The sequence below is a fragment of the Macaca mulatta genome, chromosome 19 (assembly GCF_049350105.2).
Source record: "Macaca mulatta isolate MMU2019108-1 chromosome 19, T2T-MMU8v2.0, whole genome shotgun sequence".
In the NCBI taxonomy this organism is placed as follows: Eukaryota; Metazoa; Chordata; class Mammalia; order Primates; family Cercopithecidae; genus Macaca; species Macaca mulatta.
Genome location: NC_133424.1, coordinates 46,184,165 through 46,205,326, shown reverse-complemented (window position 1 = coordinate 46,205,326; position 21,162 = coordinate 46,184,165). Strand labels below are relative to the sequence as shown.

The following is a 21,162-nucleotide window of genomic DNA, read 5'->3' as shown; positions in this document are numbered from 1 at the left end:
TTTGGTTTACTGTTTTTGTTTGTTTCGTTTTTTTTTTTTTTTTTTTTTTTTTGAGACAGAGCCTTGCTCTGTTGCCCAGGCTGGAGTGCAGTGGCACGATCTTGGCTCACAGCAACCTCCGCCTCCCAGGTTCAAGCGATTCTCCTGCCTCAGCCTCCTGAGTAGCTGGGATTACAGGTGCGTGCCACCATGCCCGGCTAATTTTTGTATTTTTAGTAGAGACAGGGTTTCACCATGTTGGTCACACTGGTCTCGAACTCCTGACCTTGTGGTCTACCCGCCTTGGCCTTCCAAAGTGCTGGGATTACAGGCCTGAGCTACCGCACCTGGCCTATTGTTCTTAAGTTTCTTAAGTTACAAAGTTTTTCTTAAGTTTTTTTAAGTTGTAAAGTTAGATTTTTGATTTGAGATCTTTCTTCTGTTTTAATATAATCTTTGTAGCTATAAATTTCTTCCTTAGGCACTGCTTTTGTTGTATCCTACAAGTTTTTGTATATTGTTTTCATTTTCTTTCATCTCTATTTTATAATTTCCTTTGTGATTTCTTTGATAAAATGATTATTTAAGAGTGTCATTTACTTTCTACAAATTTGTGAATTTTCATGTTTTCTTAACTTTATCTTCTTGTGATCAGGGAAGATATTTTATATGATATATATCTTTTTAAATCTATTGATCCTTAATTTATGGCCTAACATGGTCTATTTTGGAGCATATCCCATGTGCAAGTGTATTCTATTGTTATAGTGTATTCTATATATTTTCTTTTAGATCTAATTGGCTTATTGTATTGTTCAAGTCCTCTGTTTCCTTATTGGCCTTCTGATTGTTTTATTTATTATTGAGAGTGGGTTATTGAAGTCTCTATTGTTGTAGAACTGTCTATTCTGTTAATTCTGTCCATTTTTGCTTCGTATATTTTGATGGTCTGTTATTAGGTATATAAATGCTTATAATTGTTATATGTCCTTGCTGTCTTGAATCTTTTCTTAATATGCAATGTCTCTCTTTGTCTTATGGAACCTCATTTTGATTTAAGGTCTATTTTGTTTGATACCAGTATGTCCATCCCTGCTTTCTTTTGGTTACTATTTGCATGGAATATCTTTTTCCATTCTTTTACTTTCAATCTATTTGTGTCTTTGGATCTAAAGTGAAACTTAGTAGACAGCATATAGTTGGATCATGGGTGTTTTTTGTTGTTGTTATTTGTTTTTTAACCCATTCTTCCAGTTACTGTGTTTTGCTCTGAGGATTTAATCCAGTTATATTTAAAGTAATTACTGATAAGGAGGGACTTACTTCAGTCATTTTGCTATTTATTTTCTATGTGATTTTAGCTTTTTTTGTCCCTTATTTCCTATATTACTCTCTATTTTGTGTGTTTGATTTTTCTTTTTTTTTTTTTTTTTTTTTTTTTTTTGAGACGGAGTCTCGCTCTGTCGCCCAGGCTGGAGTGCAGTGGCCAGATCTCAGCTCACTGCAAGCTCCGCCTCCCGGGTTCCCGCTATTCTGCCTCAGCCTCCCGAGTAGCTGGGACCACAGGCGCCGCCACCTCGCCCGGCTAATTTTTTGTGTTTTTAGTAGAGACGGGGTTTCGCCGTGTTAGCCAGGATGGTCTCGATCTCCTGACCTTGTGATCTGCCCGTCTCGGCCTCCCAAAATGCTGGGATTACAGGCTTGAGCCACCGCGCCCGGCCTGATTTTTCAAATGTGAAACATTTTAATTTCATTCTCATTTCATTTTGTGTATATTCCATAACGATTTTCTTTGTGGTTACCACGGAGATTACATTTCACATCCTAGATTTGTAATACTCTGATTTGAACTTTTACCAGCTTACCATTAATGACACAGAAAAACTCTGATCTTACACAACTCCATCCCCAACACTTGTAGATAGTAATGTCATAAAATTACCTCTTTATACATTGTGTGTCCAAAAACATAGATTAATAATTTTTTAATGCATCATCTCTTAAATCACATAAAAAACAAAAAGTGGAGTACAAACCAAAGTTACAATAATATGAACTTTAAAATTTTCCCAGGTAGTTGCCTTTACTAGGGATCCTTATTTCTTCTCATGGCACTGAGTTATTGTCTAATGTCCTTTCATTTCAACTGAAAGGTCTCCCTTTAGCATTTCTTGCAGAGCAGTTCTCTTGGTAACACATTCCCTCAATTGGGAAGGTCTTCACTTCTCCCTCAGTTTTGGTGGATAGTTTTGTCAGATTTAGGAGTCTTGGTTGTCAGTTCTTTTCTTTTAGCACTTTGAACATGTCAGCCCACTGCCTTCTGCCTTCTGCCCTCTAAGGTTTCTGATGATAAATCTGATAATCTTAGTGAGTATCCCTTGAATGTAATGAGTCACTTCTTTTTTGCTGCTTTCAGTATTTTCTTTATGTCTCTGTCTGACAGTTTGATTATAATGTGTCTCAGCATGAGTCTCTTTGAATTCATCCTTTTTGGAGCTCATTGAGCTTCTTGGGTGTTTATATTTATGTCTTTTTACATCTGTGTAGTGTGGGTACAAAAAAAAAAGTCTTTCATCAAATTTGGGTAGTTTTGGCCATTTCTTAAAAAGTCCCTCTTCCTCCTTGTTTCTCTCTTTCCTCTGGCACTCCCACCTTTTCTTCTATTAGTTGCATGTGGGTTTTTGTCTGTTACAAATTAAGCTACTGTAACCATTAGTGTATAGGTCTTTGTGTGGAAATATTCTTTCTCTTCTCTTGTGTTATTATCTAAAAGTGCAATGCCTTTGTTGCAGGGTAGGTGAATATTTTACATTTTAGGAAACTGCCAAATTGTGTTCTAAAATTGTTATGCCATTTTACATCCCCTGGGATGTAAAATTTAAAATAAATATAGGGATGTATATTTATTTAAAATTTATTAAAATATTAAATATTAAAAATTTAAAAATAAATATAGGGATATACATTTATTTTTCTTAAATGAACTTTAGTGGTTTGTGTCTTCAAAGAGAGTTTGTTCATTTAATTTTATTTACCAGATTTATTGGCATAAATGGTATAATTCCCCATGAAATTGCATCCCCGATTGTGAGCAAGAGTTCCAGTTTTGTCACATAATCACCAACAATTGCTATGATCTGTGTTTTTAATGTTCATAATGCTACTAGGGATGGAGTAATAATACCTCATTGTAGTTTTAACTTGCATTTCTCTAAGGGTTTATGATTTTGAGCATATTTTAAATCATGTTTTTATTTGCCACCCATATAACTTCTATGGTAAAATGTCTACTCATATCTCTTGCCTATTTTAAAAGTAAATATTAGTTGATATTGAACTAGTAAAGACATTTTTTGGAACTGCAGTTATTCATCGATAAGTAACTACAGTGATTTATTTGTTTTATAGGGTAATTTTGAATATTGGAAGAATATTTCCTCAAAATTTTATGCTGTTCACAGTGGAAAACTAGAGACATGAAACACTTTTAAGTTTAATCTGAATGATTAACATATTCTTTACTTTTTTAAGTCTACATGGCCAATAAAACAACAGATCAAGTTCTGGTTTGTAGTGTTTACCAATACCCTAGGTGTAAATACTTCTGTCTTGGCCAATTTCAAGCTACAACACAATGTCTCTGAATATGGAGTTGGGAAGACACGTGCAATAGCACACCATTGTATTCTGTTTCCACTGAATAGATGCAATAAATGTAAATAACCTCTAAAGCATAGAAAATAGTAAAATAATTAGGAAATGAGGATTTTTAAAGGTTTTTTTTTTTTTTAAAAGAAAAACAGCTTTATTGAAGTTTAAACTACACATATTTAACATGTACAAGTTTTGGTACATGTTTATAGCCATGAAATTAAGGTTTTCTTGGGCCCTCTGTAATCTCTTCCTCCTTACCCACCTACTCATCTTTAGGAAACCACTGATCTGCTTTCTGTCACTCTACATTTGTTTACATATTTTAGAATATTACATTAATCTGGGGGCAGCTTAGGTAGGTCTGGGTTGAGAATCCCCCATGAAATTGCAGTTGAGCTGTCTCTGGAGCTACAGTCTTGGGAGACTTGCTAAAGGCTGGAAGATTCAATTCTAATCTCTTTTCCATGGCAGTTGACAGGAAGTTTTAGTTCCTTGCCACATGGGTCTCTCCATAGGGATGCTCATCACATGGATTCTTTCAAACACAGAAAGTGATCCAAGAGTAGGAGAGTCTTCCCAAGAAGGAGACCAGTGTCCTTGATAACCTAAAATTGGAAGTTATATGTCCTCACTTTTTCTGTTTTATGTGGGCTTTACAGATCAACCTTTGTAAAATGTGCGAGGGGTACCCAAGGGTAAGAATTCCAGGAAGTAGAGATTTGGGGTTCTTTTTAGAGTTTACCTGCTACAATCACATTTTACCTTGTTTTAAAGTCTTTTTGTTTTTTTTGAGACAGAGTTTCAGTTTTGTTGCCCAGGCTGGAATGCAATGGCATGGTCTCGGCTCACCGCAACCTCCGCCTCCCAGGTTCAAGTGATTCTCCTGCCTCAGCCTCCTGAGTAGCTGGGATTACAGGCATGCACCACCACACCCGGCTAATTTTGTATTTTTAGTAGAGACAGCATTTCTCCATATTGGTCTCAAACTCCCTACCTCAGGTGATCCACCCGCCTCAGCCTCCCAAAGTGCTGGGATTATAGGCGTGAGCCACCGCACCTGGCCTTAAAGTCTTTTAATGGTAAATTAAAGATTAAAAATTAAATGAAGATTCTTATGTTTTCTGAATTATATGATGAATTATAAGAAAGATGAGAATAGGCCTACCAATATTCTTCACATTTGAAGGTTTCCTACCAGCATAAATTCCCTGATGTTCAACAATGTTTGAGCCATACACGAAGTACTTCCCACATTCCTCAAACTCTTAGGGTATAACACCCATATGCTTTCTCAGATGCACTTTAAGGGCTGAACTGTATCTAAAGGTCTTCCCACATATTTTACATTTAAAGGGTTTCTCACCAGTGTGTACCCGCTGATGTTCGGTAAGGAATGAATTAAGTCTAAATGCCTTCCCACATTCCTTACATTCAAAAGGTTTCTCACCAGTGTGAACACTCTGATGTCCAATAAGTTGTCCATAAACGGTAAAGGCTTTCCCACATTTGTTACATTCATAGGGTTTCTCCCCAGTATGAATTCTTTGATGCTGAACAAGGTATGAGCCAGAACTGAAGGCCTTGCCACACTCCTTACACTCATAGGGCTTCTTACCAGTATGGATTCTGCCATGTTGTACAAGGTACGAGGCTCGACTAAAAGTCTTTCCACATTCCTTACATTCGTAGGGCTTTACATCAGTATGAATTTTCCGATGCTGTGTGAGATGTACGTGCACTCTGAAGGCCTTGCCACATTCCTTACACTCATAGGGTTTCTCTCCAGTATGAACCCTTTGATGTACAGTAAGCTGATGGCGACTAATAAAGGCTTTCCCACATTCCTTACATTCATGGGGTTTCTCCCCAGTATGAATCCTCTGATGCTGAACAAGGTATGAGCCAGTACTAAAGGCCTTGCCACACTCCTTACATTCATAGGGCTTCTCGCCAGTGTGAAGTCTTCCATGTTGAACAAGATACGAGGCACGACTGAAGGTCTTCCCACATTCCTTGCATCCATAGGGCTTTATCCCTGCGTGAATTCGCTGATGTGCATGAAGGAAGGAACTAAGTCTAAAGGCCTTTCCACATTCCTTACATTCAAAAGGCTTCTCACCAGTATGAATACTCTGATGTCGAGTAAGCTGTCCATACACAGTGAAAGCCTTCCCACACTCCTTACATTCATAGGGTTTCTCGCCGGTATGAATTCTCTGATGCTTAGCAAGGGGTGAGCTAGTACTAAAGGCCTTCCCACATTCTTTGCATTCATAGGGTTTTTCACCAGTATGAATTCGCTGATGTTGAATCAGGTATGAAAAGGTACTGAAGGCCTTCCCACACTCCTCACACACAAAGGGTTTTTCACCAGTGTGAATACTCTGATGCCGGGTAAGCTTTCCATATGCTAGAAAAGCTTTCCCACATTCTCCACACTCATATGGTTTCTTCCCAGTATGAATACTCTCATGTACTGTAAGTTGATAGTTACCGCTAAAAGTCTTTTCACATCGCTTACATTTGAGTGACTTCTCACCAGTGTGAATTCTCCTATGCTTAACAAAGGCTGAACCTCTGATAAAGGCCTTCCCACATTTCTCACATTTGTAGGGTTTCTCATCAACATACAATCTCTGATGTATGGTGAGTTGATGTCCATTACTAAAGTTCTTCCCACATTCTTTACATCTGTTGGGTTTTTCACTACTATGTATTCTTTCATGTTGAACAGGCTTTGAGTCTTGACAAAGAGTCTTTCCATATTCCCGACATTCACGTGGTTTCTGTCTACTAATTTTCTGATGTGGGGCAAAAGATGGACAGTTTTCAGAAGGGAGCATTTCTTTACGGCCAATTGTATCATCTTCCAACTGCAAATCTGAAAGAAAAATTTTAAAAATATCTTATTGTTCTATATGAAAAAAAATTCTAGAGAAGAGAAAAACTGAAAATAACACTAACTAGAAATAAATAGCTCAGTAATATTAAAATACCATTATGAAATTCAAAAAACAGAAGGAATACAGAGATTAACAAGTGTTTATGTAAAATAGTAAGGTTGGTGATTAGTGACACAGTTTTTATTTAGGTGTGCATAAAAATCTTTGAAGAGCCTGTTAAAAAATGGATGTTCAAGCAGCATCCAGGCCCTCTGAATCAGATACAGGGGACGCTCCTGGGCATCAGTACTATCAACCTTTCTAACAAATGTTTCTGATGCAGATGAAATTTTTATAATCCATATTTTATTGTTCCTTCTGGGGGTTTCTTGTGGCACTGACATTAAAATCCATGTATCTTTCCACAAATAATATGGTCCCTGTTCACCTCTCACGCCTCACATCAAGACCCAGCTCCCTCTGTCCCATACTGACCTAATTTCCCCCTTTTAGCACCTTGACGTTCTTACAAATTTTCTCACCTTTTGGTTCCATGTGCAAGTGGCATCATTGCCTAAAAATCTTCTGGCATGTTTTGTTTGTAGACTGGAGCTTTCTTATCCTATCCGTGTTTAAAATAAAATGTCACTTTATCAGGAATATGGTAAACTGCCAACTTTGTCTAAGGATGTCCATGTGTTTATTTTCCAGCACTTCATTCCTTGGTTTCCTGCTGGTTTTCTTTTTCTTTTTTTCTTTTTTGAGACAGGATCTCACTCTTGCCCAGGCTGGAGTGCAGTGGCACAACCACAGCTCAATGCAGCCTCAAACTCCCAGGCTCAGGTGATTCCCTCCTACCTCAGCCTCCTAGGTAGCTGGGACTACAGGTATGTGCCGCCATGCCCAGCTAATGTTTTTGTAATTTTTATAGAGATGGGGTCTCGTCACATTGCCCAGGCTGGTCTCCAACCCCTAGGCTCAAGTCATCCTCCCACCTCACCTCCCAAAGTCCTGGGATTACAGGCATGAGCCACTGAGTCCAGCCTCCTATACAAAAGAAATAATAGTAATAAAATATCTCCATGCAAAGAATGATATTTTATAATTCCAATGACAATTATCGTTTGTTGTTAAAACCATGACAAGACATATTGCTAAACTGAAGAAATGCATACTCCTTGAGAATAAAGTAAGATCACACAGATTATTGGGTTTTTTTTTGTTTTTTTTTTGAGACAGAGTCTCGCTCTGCCGCCCAGGCTGGAGTGCAGTGGCCGGATCTCAGCTCACTGCACGCTCCGCCTCCCGGGTTCACGCCATTCTCCTGCCTCAGCCTCCCGAGTAGTTGGGACTACAGGCGCCCGCCACCGTGCCCGGCTAGTTTTTTGTATTTTTTAGTAGAGACGGGGTTTCACCGTGTTAGCCAGGATGGTCTCGATCTCCTGACCTCGTGATCCGCCCGTCTCGGCCTCCCAAAGTGCTGGGATTACAGGCTTGAGCCACCGCGCCCGGCCACACACAGATTATTGTTTAGTCACAAGGAGAAACATGTAACTCAATAATGTGGGCTTGGACCATTATCACTGTAATCTAGTAGACAGTCTTTTAATGAGGAGCACAGCCAGACGTTAGATGTCTCCTGATAAGATACACATTGCCTCCTTTGATATATTCAGACAAAACTGTTTACCACCTTTTAAAATATTACCATATTATTTGATAAGCCCATAGGACAAGATCACCGGGGTGGCCACTAAAGCACTGGGTTTGTACACAAAAACCAACTGCAAAATTGGATTAGATGTTATCTCACTGAACTCAATACTTGCCTTTAGGACGGTTCCCGTTATCTCCTAGGATCACTGTGGCCCATTCATCCCCCTTGTCAGAAAAAGAAACCTTTAGATAACTTAATTCAAAGAGGAGAAAAACTGGACCTTAGTTTGTGTCAAAAAACTTCAGTCAGGCTGCGTGCAGTGGCTCACACCTGTAATCCCAGCACTTTGGGAAACCGGCGGGCAGATCATGAGGTCAGGAGTTCAAGACCAGCCTGGCCAACATGGCGAAACCCTGTCTATACTAAAAATACAAAAATTAGCTGGGCATGGTGGCAGGCACTTGTAATCCCAGCTATTCGGGAGGCTGAGGCAGAAGAATCGCTTGAACCCAGGAGGTGGAGGCTGCAGTAAGCCAAGATCGTGCCATTGCACTCCAGCCTGGGCAACAGAGTGAGACTCCATCTCAAAAACAAAACAAAACAAAACAAAACTTCAGTCACCACTGAAAGAGAACTTTGGACTGTTTTTTTCTACCTCCGAGCCTTTTAATGTCAGGCTACACAAAAGGACCCTCAAAATGGGGAGAACCATATTTGCCCTGTAATCCAGATAACAGATCTGGACAATGTCACAAAGACACAAATTCATGTCCATGAAACTCAATAGGCAACTGGTTCAAAATACATTGTTTAGAAAAAGTACCTTGCCTTCCAAGCAAGAAACATTATTCTTATGAGAAGAATGTTGTACTCGCATCTTTAAAGACCTCTGAAATCTTTAAAAACTCTAAAATGATTTAGGAAAGAAATAAGAAATCACGAAATTAGATAATTGGGATAATTCTTCTATATCTGGTTCTGTAGGCTCTTTGGATTAGGGATGGGATCTGTCCATGTGGTTGCATTTGGGTATAAGTCTTTGATCCTGGCTTAGAAGTGAACTATAAATTCTGACCGTAACCATTCTCTTAGGATTTGTCTATACTCTAGGGTTCAAATGCCTAGAGTCATAAATGCTATTGTGCAACCATTTTCTCATCAAATGATCCAAATGATACTCAATTTTGTTTTTTTGAGACGGAGTCTTGCTCTGTCGCCCAGGCTGGAGTGCAGTGGCACGGTCTCAGCTCATTGCAAGCTCCACCTCCCGGCTTCACGCCATTCTCCTGCCTCAGCCTCCCGAGTAGCTGAGACTACAGGCTTCCGCCACCACGCCTGGCTAGTTTTTTGTATTTTTAGTAGAGACGGGGTTTCCCCATGTTGGCCAGGATGGTCTCGATCTCGTGACCTCGTGATCCGTCCGCCTTGGCCTCTCAAAGTGCTAAGATTACAGGCGTGAGCCACCGCGCTTGGCCTTTTTTTTTTTTTTTTTTAAGACAGAGTCTCGCTCTGTCACCCAGGCTGGAGTGCGGTGTGGCTATGTCAGCTTAGTGCAACCTCCACCTCCCTGGTTCAAGTGATTCTCCTGCCTCAGCCGCTCGAGTAGCTGGAATTACAGGCATGCACCACCATGCCCAGCTAAGTTTTGTATTTTTAGTAGAGACATTTCACCATGTTGGCCAGGCTGGTGTCAAACTCCTGACCTCAGGTGATCTGCCTGTCTCGGCCTCCCAAAGAGCTGGGATTACAGGTGTGTGCCATCATGTTCAACTCCAAATGATACTCTAAATAAAAGAATAGAAAAAAAACTTTTGGAGGTTGAAATGACATAGTTGTGTACATTTGGATAATCATGGCCCCAAGAAGATAACAGCCTATTCTACAGACAAGGCTGAAGCATGACCAAAAAGGAGACAGGGCACATTGAGAACAGTAATCAATGAAATTCCCTATCTCTGTGCTAAAGAAAACTGAGACCAGCATACCTCCCTGAACCTGTCTTAACCTTCAATATTCTCTCAGGGCCCACGGGATCAATTTTTAGGTTTTGAGTTTCTTTTTCAAGCAGTTCTATTTCTAAGAATTAGCATTTCATGACTTTTAGTCTTTCTTAAAGGCCTTCAAAAGAACAAAGAGAAAATTTACTTATTTTCAAAATACACTAAATTTCATTCAATTTTACAATTAGAGCTCTACTACACCTTTTTATAAAACTACAATCTACTATGAGACAGTAATCTTATTTATTCCAGTAAGAATCATGTGTAAGAATAAGTTTCCTGGGAACATTTTTCTGTATCATCATCCTGAGAGTTATTTCATCATTATTTGTCAATTATGCCCAAGCATGTGAAAACAGAAAGACTAAATAAGAAAGTGGATGAATGATGGCACTGCCTAGAAAGATGATGCAGTAGTGAAATAAATCAATGATGAACCATCCTTCCATATCCTCACTGTGTTGCTCAAAAACCTGCAGTGCCTTTGAAAGCTTGAAAAAGTCTGGACACATCACCTGCATGTCTTTTTTAAAAAAAAGTAGCTTTTAGACTAGGCACGGTGGCTTACGCCAGTAATCCCAGCCCTTTGGGAAGCCAAGGAGGGTGGATCAGTTGAGGTCAGGAGTTTGAGACCAGCCTGGCCAACATGGTGAAACCCTGTCTCTACTAAAAATACAAAAGTTAGGCCGGACACGGTGGTTCACGCCTGTAATCCTAGCACTTTGGGAGGTCAGGGAGGGTGGATCACCAGGTCAGGAGTTCGAGACCAGCCTGGCCAACATGGTGAAACCCCATCTCTACTAAAAATACAAAAATTAGCTTGGTGTGGTGATGGGCGCCTGTAATCCCAGCTACTCAGGAGGCTGAGGCAGGAGAATTGCTTGAACCCGAGAGGCAGAGGTTGCAATGTGCTGAGATTGTGCCACTGTAGTCTAGCCTGAGTGACAGAGCAAGACTCTGTCAAAAAAAAAAAAAAGTTAGCCCGATGTGGTGGCAGGTGCCTGTAGTCCCAGCTACTGGGGAGGCTGGGGCAGAAGAATTGCTTGAACCTGGGAGGTGAAGGTTGCAGTGAGCTGAGATCACACCACTGCACTCCAGCCTTGGTGACAGAACAAGACTCTGTCTCCAAAAAAAAAAAAAAAAAGAAAAGAAAATTTAACTTTTATTGAACACTGTTGAGAATTCAAAAATTTCATTATCTACCCATAGGAACAAAGATTAGCAAGCTGACAAAGGAAGACATGTCATAAATATCAGACAAATCAGAAGATAAATATGAAAATAAAGGAAGCAGCATTCTAGACCTTCACTGCCTCGTCTGGGGCCCACGAGCCACAGGCCTAGACCAAATTGAGATGTTCTGTGAAACATCCACACCAGATCTCAACCACTTACTAAAAGGAAAATAATTATATAGTGATTATGTATTAAAATGATATTTGGAATATACTGAAATGAAATATGTTATTAAAATTAACTTTACCATCTTCCTTTTCCTTTTTATTAATAAATGTGGCTACTAGAAATTTTAAAATTATATTTGTGGCTTGCATCATATTTCTATTGGAAGTGCTGTTCTAGATGACAAAAGGATACCTGGTGCACTGTCTTACTAATCCACATTATTTATTTTTAAAAATAAAGACACTGGCCGGGTGTAGTGGCTCACCCCTGTAATCCCAGCACTTTGGGAGGCCGAGGCGGGTGGATCACTTGAGGTCAGGGGTTCAAGACCAGCCTGGCCAACATGGTGAAACCCTGTCTCTATTAAAAATACAAAATTATCTGGTGTGGTGGTGTATGCCTGTAATCCCAGCTACTCTGGAGGCTAAGGCAGGAGAATTTCTTGAACCTGGGAGGTTGCAGTGAGCTGAGATTGCGCCACTGCACTCCAGCCTGGGCGACAGAGCAAGACTCCATCTGAAAGGAAGAGAGGAGAGGAGAGGGGAGGGGAGGGGAGGGGAGGGGAGGGGAGAGAAGGGCAGGGGAGGGGAGGAGAGGCCAGGGGAGGGGAGGGGAGGAGAGGGGAGGGAAGAGGAGACACTGATAGCTAAGTTGCATGTGGACTGAGTGGAACTCTATAAGTACCTGATGGGAACTCCATACTCTGAGCTTCCCTAAATGTAGAATCTCTTAAATGGCATGCCTTCTGTGGGGACCCTGGAAACCATGCCCATGGAATTGCTACGGGTACTGAGTTCTGTGAAATGCTTGTATCTTCTCTAAGTCGTGGCAGCTTGCAAACTCACCTGGTGTGTGTCTCATCTATCTGCGCCTTACTTTTGGATGGCTATGCGAGTGTATCCCGCGTGAACCACTGTAAGGACGCAGCCTGACAGAACAGGTGAGGCTGCCCTGCCGGCAAGCTGGGGTTCCTGCTGCGGAACAGATGGTGCCAAGACAAGCACAGGCAGTCTTAGTCTGAATGCGCAGTTGAGCCTAAGATGAACCTCCGGTGGGCACTGCAGGTGAAATGGTCTTTTGTGTGTTTGAATCATATCCTTAATTCTTAGTACCTTCTGCAGTATTTAGGAATAAAGTCTTGCAATTGTACAAGTTACTTAAAAGGTCCAGCAAAAAAATTTTGTATACACAGATATAGAGCAAAGTGGTAAATTATTAAGGACTAGTGAATCTTGGTGAAGATTGTTATGGAGTTTTTAACTCAGTTGGCAAAATGCAAAAAAAGTTCCCAAATTCAGACTTTTAAGAACGGTATAATACTTCCAGATATTAAGCAATACTATAAAAAACAAAAAAGAAAATCCTCCAAGTAATATAAGGAGACTGGTAGGATACAAGGTGTATTGGTTTGAATAGTGTCCCCCAAAGTCCTTCCACCCAGTACTTCAGAATGTGACCTTCTTTCTTTCTTTTTTTTTTTTTTTTCTGTCTCTTCAGAACCAAATGCCTCAAGAGGACTGCTGTGCTCATTCTTGGCACTGGCTTGTCTCCCATTCTGTTTTTACCAGACCAGTCAGGCTTTCAACCCTAGATGCCCCTGAAAATTTCCTTTAGCAAGGCTAAATATTGTGGTCAGACTGGGAGCCATGGCTCACACCTGTAATCCCAGCACTTTGGGAGGCCGAGGTGGGCGGATCACCTGAGGTCAGAAGATTGAGACCAGCCTGGCCAACATGATGAAACCCCACCTCTACTAAAAATACAAAAATTAGCCAAGCATAGTGGCAGGCGCCTGTAATCCCAGCTACTCAAGAGGCTGAGGCAGGAGAATCTTTGGAGGCAGAGGGTGCAGTGTGCCAAGATTGTGCCACTACACTCCAGCCTGGGCGACAAGAGTGGCACTCTGTCTTGAAAAAAATATATATATATTGTGGTCAATTCTCATCACTGCTTAGCTTAGTTCACTTTTCAGATGATCATTCTTCTATCTTTTTTTTTTTTTTCTTTTTAAGAGATGCGGTCTTGCTCTGTTGCCCAGGCTGGAATGCAGTGGTGTGATCATAGCTCACTGCAGCCTCAAACTCCTAGGCTCAAGCAGTTTTCCTGCATCAGCCTCATGAGTAGCTAGGATTACAGGGGCATAACTCTATGCCTGGCTAATTTTTAAACTTTTTGTAGAGATGGGGGTCCTGCTATGTTGCCCAGGCTGGTCTTGAACTCCTGGCTTGAAGTGATTTCCCCTGCCTTGGCCTCCCAAAGTGTTGAGATTATAGGAAGAAGCCACTGTGTCTGGCCTACTCTTCTATCTTGAAACACTTTCTTCATTTGTCTTTGGTGGCACCACTTTCTGGTTTTAATTCTACCTTAAAAGAGGCAGTCTCTTTTGCAGCCTCCTCTAGAAGACCTCTAAATGTTAAGAGTAGCCACTACTGGCTGGGTGCAGTAGCTCACGCCTGTAATCCCTGCACTTTGGGAGGCCAAGGCAGATGGATCACCTGAGGTCAGGAGTTCAAGACCAGCCTGGGCAACATGATGGGCAACATGATGAAACCCCATCTCTACTAAAAATATAAAAAATTAGTAAGGCTTGGTGGCAGGCACCTGTAATCCCAGCCACTCAGGAGGCTGAGGCAGGAGAATCACTTTAACCTAGGAGGTAGAGGTTGCAGTGAGCTGAGATTGCATCACTGCATTCCAGCCTGGGTGACAAGAGTAAAACTTCGTCTCAAAAAAAAAAAAAAAAAAAAGAATAGTCACTACCTGCACTGACTCTCTAGGGGATCTCAGCCAGTGCCATGGCTTTAAATGGCAGCCAAATGCCAATGAATCCCAATTTTTATTTTTATTTATTTATTTTGAGACAGGGTTTTTCTCTGTTGCCCAGGCTAGAGTACAGTGGTGTGATCATAGCTCACTGCAGCCTTGACTTCCTGAGCTCAAGCCATCCTCCTGCCTCAGCCTCCCAAGTAGCTGGGACTACCGGTGTGTACCACCACGCATGGCTAATTTGTACATTTTAGGTAGAGATGGGATATCCCTGTGTTGCCCAGGCTGGTCTCCAACTCCTGGGCTCAAGTGACCCTCCCAACTTGGCCTCCCAAAGCGTTGGGATTCCAGGCAGGAGCCACCAGGCACAGCTGCATTCCAAGTTCTCATGTGTAGCCTAAACTCTCCCTGAGCTCCAGACTTGCATATTCCACAGCCTACTCAGCATCTCTGCTTGGATCACTAGTAGTCATCTCCAACTTAACATATGGAAAGCAGACACCTTTAGGTATGCCCTTCAACCTGCCCTTCCCTCTTTACCATCTCACATGACTGTACCCCCATTCAGCTGCTCAAGTCCAAACCTGTTGATCCTTCTTGATTTCCCTCTTCGCCTCCATATCCATTTACAATCCACCTACATGTTGTGGGTTTTACCTTAAAAATGTATGATGAACACCCTGCCTTCTCACCACTGTCCACCACTAACATCCTAATCCAAACCACTCAGAACCCCAGCTTGCATTGCTCTTGCCCCCATTCAGACTACCCACTATAAATACCTGCAGTAATTATCTAAAAACATAAACTAGGATGATGGTTGATAGGGTTTGGCTGTGTCTCCACCCAAATTGCATCTTGAATTGTAGCTCTCCTAATTCTCACATGTTGTGGGAGGGATCTTGTGGGAGATAACTGAATCATGGGGGCAGTTTCTCCCATACTGTTCTCACGGTAGTGAATAAGTCTCATGAGATCTGATGGCTTTCTAAGGGGAAACCCCTGTCACTTGGTCCTCATTCTCTCTTGTCTGCTGCCATGTAAGACGTGCCTTTTGCCTTCCGCCATGATTGTGAGGCCTCCTCAGCCACATGGAACTGTGAGTCCGTTAAACCTCTTTTTCTTTATAAATTACCCAGTCTCAGGTATATCTTTATCAGCAGTGTGAAAATGGACTACCACAATGGTGGAAGTGGTAGCATTGTTTTTGAATTTAAACAAATACCCCCATAAAAACAGAGCAAACAGGATAGCAAAACTGTAAAAAAAAAAAAACAAAAACAAACAAACAAACAAAAAAACTACAGATAACATATACAACAAAACTACAGGAAGAGGTACCCTCAAAATGGCAAAATTCTAGCAGACAGAGACAAAATACTACAGCTAAGACTTGTGTGGTTTAGGCATCTGTGCAGGAAAAAGCAGCGGGGGACAATGTGGGGTGTCTGACAGACCTGAGAACCCCAAAATAACCAGCAGGTGTCCATAAGCATAGCAGGCTGATTTGAGAAGAGCAGGTAAGACTGGGAGTGAGAATATGGGATGTCTGGCAAAGTTTGAAGTGGTTAGAGGTGATTAATCAGGGAGGGAGAAAGGTGAGTGTGATTAGGTACAGGGCATAAGCCTTAAGGGAAGGTAAAAGAGTTTTCTCGGCCGGGCGCGGTGGCTCAAGCCTGTAATCCCAGCACTTTGGGAGGCCGAGACGGGCGGATCACGAGGCCAGGAGATCGAGAGACGATCCCGGCTAACACGGTGAAACCCCGTCTCTACTAAAAAATACAAAAAAACTAGCCGGGCGAGGTGGCGGGCGCCTGTAGTCCCAGCTACTCGGGAGGCTGAGGCAGGAGAACGGCGTAAACCCGGGAGGCGGAGCTTGCAGTGAGCTGAGATCCGGCCACTGCACTCCAGCCTGGGTGACAGAGCAAGACTCCGTCTCAAAAAAAAAAAAAAAAAAAAAAAAAAAGAGTTTTCTCTCTTCATTTGGAGAATCCAGGTTGAAAGGTATATGAAAACTCTTAGTACAACTTTCCAACTTTTCTGTAAGCCTGATATTATTTTATAAAAATTGTTATTTAAATTTTTTATTTTACTTTAAGTTCTGGGATATGCGTGTACAACGTGCAGGTTTGTTATTTAGGTATACATGTGCCATGGTGGTTTGCTGCATCCATCAACCCATCATCTAGGCTTTAAGCCCTGCATGCATTATATATTTGTCCAAATGCTCTCCCTCCCATCGTCCCCCAGCCCCCATAAAAATGTTTTATCTTTTGACCAGAGTGATGGTTAGAAAGGTATCTGCTTTATAACTCATGAAGCTGTACATTTTAATATTGTTTTTCTGTTATCTGTTTCCTATTTAATAGAATTTTCCAAAATTCAAAAATTGGAAAAATGCAAATTAGGTCATAGTTTCTAGTTACATTAGAAAATAATCCAAATTCCCGGCCAGGCACGATGGCTCATGCCTGCAATCTCAGTACTTTGGGAGGCCAAGGCAGGAGGATCACTTGAGCCCAGGAGTTCAAGACCAGCCTGAGCCACACAGTGAGACCTTGTCTCTACCGAAGATTAAAAAAATTAGCCAGGTGTGCGCCGGGCGCGGTGGCTCATGTCTGTAATCCCAGCACTTTGGGAGGCTGAGGTGGGTGGATCACAAGGTCAGGAGATCAAGACCATCCTGGCTAACACAGTGAAACCCCATCTCTACTAAAAATACAAAAAAATTAGCCGGGCGTAGTGGCGGGCGCCTGTAGTCCCAGCTACTCGGGAGGCTGAGGCAGGATAATAGCGTGAACCTGGGAGGTGGAGCTTGCAGTGAGCCAAGATCGCGCCACTGCACTCCAGTCTGGGCGGCAGAGCGAGACCCCATCTAAAAAAAAAAAAAAAAAAAAAAAAATGAGCCAGGTGTGGTGGCGTGTGCCTGTAGTCCCAGCTACTCAGGAGGCTGAGGCAGGAAAATGGCTTGAGCCCAGGAGGTCGAGGCTGCAGTGAGCTATGATTGCACCACTGTATGCCAGCCTAGGTGACAAAAAAAGACTGTCTCACTCAAAAACAAAACAAAACAAACGAATTCAAATTCCTGCTAGCACTCTAGCTTTTTCCTTCTTACTCTTCTCCCATTAATTCTGCCCGAACCTACTTACTGCTCCTGAAACACACAAAACTCATTCCCACCTAAAGCATCCACATCTGCTATTCCCTCTGCTTGGCATGTCTTACATAATTACACGGCCTGAACTCTCACTTCTTGTTCCTGTCTCTGTTCAAATATTACTGTCTAAGAATATATGAATAAATCCAAATGTAAAAGAGGAGGTGAAAGCAGTGAAATTCAAAACACAGATGGAATAATGCACTGGGAAAGTGACTAAGTCCGTAATAAACTGAGAGGGAAACAAGAGGTGAGTGAGTATTAAAATGGGTAATGAAGTTCCTTTGGAGAGGCTGGTGAGGTATTTCTTTCTTACCCAAGTCTCAGCCTTTTTCTACGCAGGCCCTAGGGCTTTGAAGGGAAACTTCCAAATATGGCAGAGATGCACCTCCTCCCTGACAGCTGGGCTGTTTCCAGCAACGATGGCCTCCCTACCTGCCATGCTCTTACTCACCTGTGCACCACCTTCTTCCATCTTTCCTCTCTGTCACCTTAGGCTCTTTCCATCGTTCCAATAAGGCGATCACATGTGGTTTAGAAAGGGAATGTCCTGCTTATGAGATAAGAATGTAGAAAAGAAATAAAATATGAGTTCAAAAATACTTTCAACTTTGCTTAAATTTGCCATAAATGAAAGGTCAAACGATATTGACCTTTATATCTCAGAGATGAGAAGGGTAAGAGGATTCATAATTCCAGATAGGTAGAGAAAGGTTTTATTTGTTTATTTATTTAGAGATGGAGTCTCACTCTGTCACCAGGCTTGAGTGCAGTACGTGATCTCAGCTCACTGCAACCTCTGCCTCCCGGGTTCAAGCGATTCTGCTGCCTCAGTCTCCTGAGTAGCTAGGACTATAGGCATGTGCCACCACGCCCAGCTGATTTTTGTATTTTTAGTAGGGATGGGATTTCACCATGTTGGCCAGGCTGGTCTCAAACTCTTGACCTTGTGATCCGCCCACCTTGGCCTCCCAAAGTGCTGGGATTACAGGCATGAACCACCACGCCTGGCTGAAAGGTTTTATTTTAAATGAAATCTATCTATCTATTATAAATATAGATAAGTGTATACTCATTTATTTTTTGTGTCTTGATAAAAAACAGGGCCCAGTGGCTCATGCCTGTAATCCCAGCACTTTGGGAGGCCAGGGTGGGCAGATCACTTGAGGTCAGGAGGTCGAGACCAGCCTGGCCAACATGGTAAAGCCCTGTTTCTACCAAAAATACAAAAATTAGCTGGGTGTGATGGTGTATGCTTGTAATCCCAGCTACTAGGGAGGCTGAGGCCGGAGAATTGCTTGAACCTGGGAGGTGGAGGTTGCAGTGAGCTGAGATCATTACACTCCATTCCAGCCTGGGCAACAGAGTGAGACTATGTCTCAAAAAAAAAAAAATAAATAAATAAATAAAAAATAAAAAAAGGCCGGGCGCGGTGGCTCAAGCCTGTAATCCCAGCACTTTGGGAGGCCGAGACGGGCGGATCACGAGGTCACAAGATCGAGACCATCCTGGCTAACACGGTGAAACCCCGTCTCTACTAAAAAAATACAAAAAACTAGCCGGGCGTGGTGGCGGGCGCCTATAGTCCCAGCTACTCGGGAGGCTGAGACAGGAGAATGGCGTGAACCCAGGAGGCAGAGCTTCCAGTGAGCTGAGATCCGGCCACTGCACTCCAGCCTGGGCGACAGAGTGAGACTCCGTCTCAAAAAAAAAAAAAAAAAAAAAGTATGACACTGTGATTGAGAACACGGATGTGGAACCTAAGTGCCTGGGTTCAAGTTTCTGCTACCGTCAACTATGGGCTGTGTGATCTTGCATAACTCACTTAAATACACTGTGCTTTAGAATTCTCATCTAAAATGATTAGCACCTATAGAGTGCTTGTAAGGATAAAAATCAGTTAATACAAATATATATTAATATAAAGAGCAGAGAACAGTGAACCAGCACACAGTAAGCACACTGTGTGTTACTAACATTATTATTGTTATTTTGCTAAGAGAAAAACAAAGTCTCCTTAGACATCTACACCTATAGGATATAGGTTTAATTTGCATTTACTCTTAAATGCAAAGTTCAGAAATGATGAATTTTAACCACAAAATCAGATTATATCATACAAAATAAAATGAGGTAGCTCCAGTTTTAAATGATTTGTTTATCCAATCCGCCGGCATATAAGTTGTACAGGCTCTTCAGGTGGAACAAATCAAGACCCTTTGTCTAGCTGTTTTGCCTGCAAAGTGGGTCAGATTTTCACAGAACGTTCAGAGCAATTCAGAGCAAAAACATAATAGAAAACCTGGCCTCTTTTGTCAATGTTTTGCAATAAACAATCCAGAATTCTAATCCTGACACTGGATCATTTCCAACCTAACAAAGCTCAAATGATTTATCTGGCAACAAGAAGAAATTGTGTTCAGTTCTTAAGATAGCCCTAAAACCTATAATGGAGAAAGTATAACAGGGAGCAGATTCTCAATTATTTGAGAAAGGTACACTTACCCATTGACACCAAGTTCCTGTAGTTTTCCAACATCACATCTCTGTACAACCCCCTCTGGGAAGAGTCCAGACTCTCCCACTCCTGCTGGGAGAAGGCTATGGCCACATCCTCAAATGTCACTGATCCCTGAAACTGCAAACCCACATATTTCTGGTGAAATCAAAGAAAATGCTTTCAAGGTGAAAGGAGAGGAAATAAACGTTTCGATGTAGTAAGGGAACAATAACATAGGCTGGAAGCTTATAACATGGGAAGTGGATGAGCATAGTATCTGCATGTTCTAGAAGAATCCTGCTGCTATGGACAAAATGTCCTATATATTGTAGGATATCACAATACTCCATATCTGTGGTGAAATGGACAAAATAATCCTAGTTTCCCTTTTATGTGAAAGAGTATATACAAAGATATTGCCTGTTAGGTATCCAACTAAACAAATTCTCAAAAAGGATTAGTCTCTATATTACTCTTCCTTTAAGAGGAAAATAGCTATGATTTCTTTCTCCAACTGTAGAATAAAATCTGTCTTAGAAAATAGCCATGACACAAATTTGTTGAATAACTCCTCAAGCTTCAAGTTCATTATGGTCAGATCATAAGTGTTTTTCCTTGTATTAATAAACACTTTTTTCCATAGTGACATAAAAGTTATCTTGTGGATCTATATTGAGTTAGTAACTTTGTGAGGCTGAGGTGGGCAGATCACTTGAGGTCAGGAGTTCGAGACCAGCCTGGCCTACATGGTGAAACTTGTCTCTACTAAAAATACAAAAATTAGCTGGGCGTTGTGGCAGACGCCTGTAATCCCATCTACTTGGGAAGCTGAGGCAGGAGAATCACTTGAATTCAGGAGGTGGAGGTTGCAGTGAGTCGAAATTGTGCCACTGTACTCTAGCCTGGGTGACACAGCGAGACTGTCTCAAAAAAAAGTAATGATTTATAAATGAAGACTGAACCAAATGCCTCAGGTTTCCCCAATTCTGGTACTCTGTTAATGTACTACTGATAACAATATACTTATAGTGTCACACAATATCCTTAATATTTTGTCTGTTGTTTTTTAAAATTTTTTTGAGACAGAGTCTCACTGTGTTGCCCAGTGTGTAGTGCAGTGCTATGATCATAGCTCACGGCAACCTTGAACTCCTGGGCTCAAA

At 41.6% G+C, this 21,162-nt stretch overlaps 1 protein-coding gene and 1 long non-coding RNA gene across 9 annotated transcripts in view; one reads left to right on the top strand and one right to left on the bottom strand.

Annotated features, from left to right (window-relative positions):
• Positions 1–3,755: 3,755 nt before the first annotated feature.
• ZNF30 (zinc finger protein 30) overlaps positions 3,756–21,162 on the bottom strand; it is an 82,176-nt gene continuing 64,769 nt past the window's right edge. For 2 of the 8 annotated variants that reach the window (XM_028839455.2, XM_077982092.1), the window contains 3 exons: positions 20,005–20,155; positions 17,954–18,049; positions 3,756–6,514 (listed from right to left, as the gene is read on the bottom strand). In XM_028839455.2, the coding sequence (XP_028695288.1) occupies positions 4,899–6,514; positions 17,954–18,049; positions 20,005–20,155 (1,863 nt within the window). In that variant the 3' untranslated portion in view covers positions 3,756–4,898. Of the gene's footprint in view, positions 6,515–7,057; positions 7,138–17,953; positions 18,053–20,004; positions 20,156–21,162 lie in introns of those variants that run through there. The other 6 variants (XM_077982091.1, XM_077982090.1, XM_077982094.1 and 3 more) reach the window with 5 other exon arrangements.
• On the top strand, positions 6,327–18,248 carry LOC144337404 (uncharacterized). The gene is made up of 2 exons (XR_013410477.1): positions 6,327–7,386; positions 17,289–18,248. It is a non-coding gene; the product is annotated as an uncharacterized LOC144337404 (long non-coding RNA).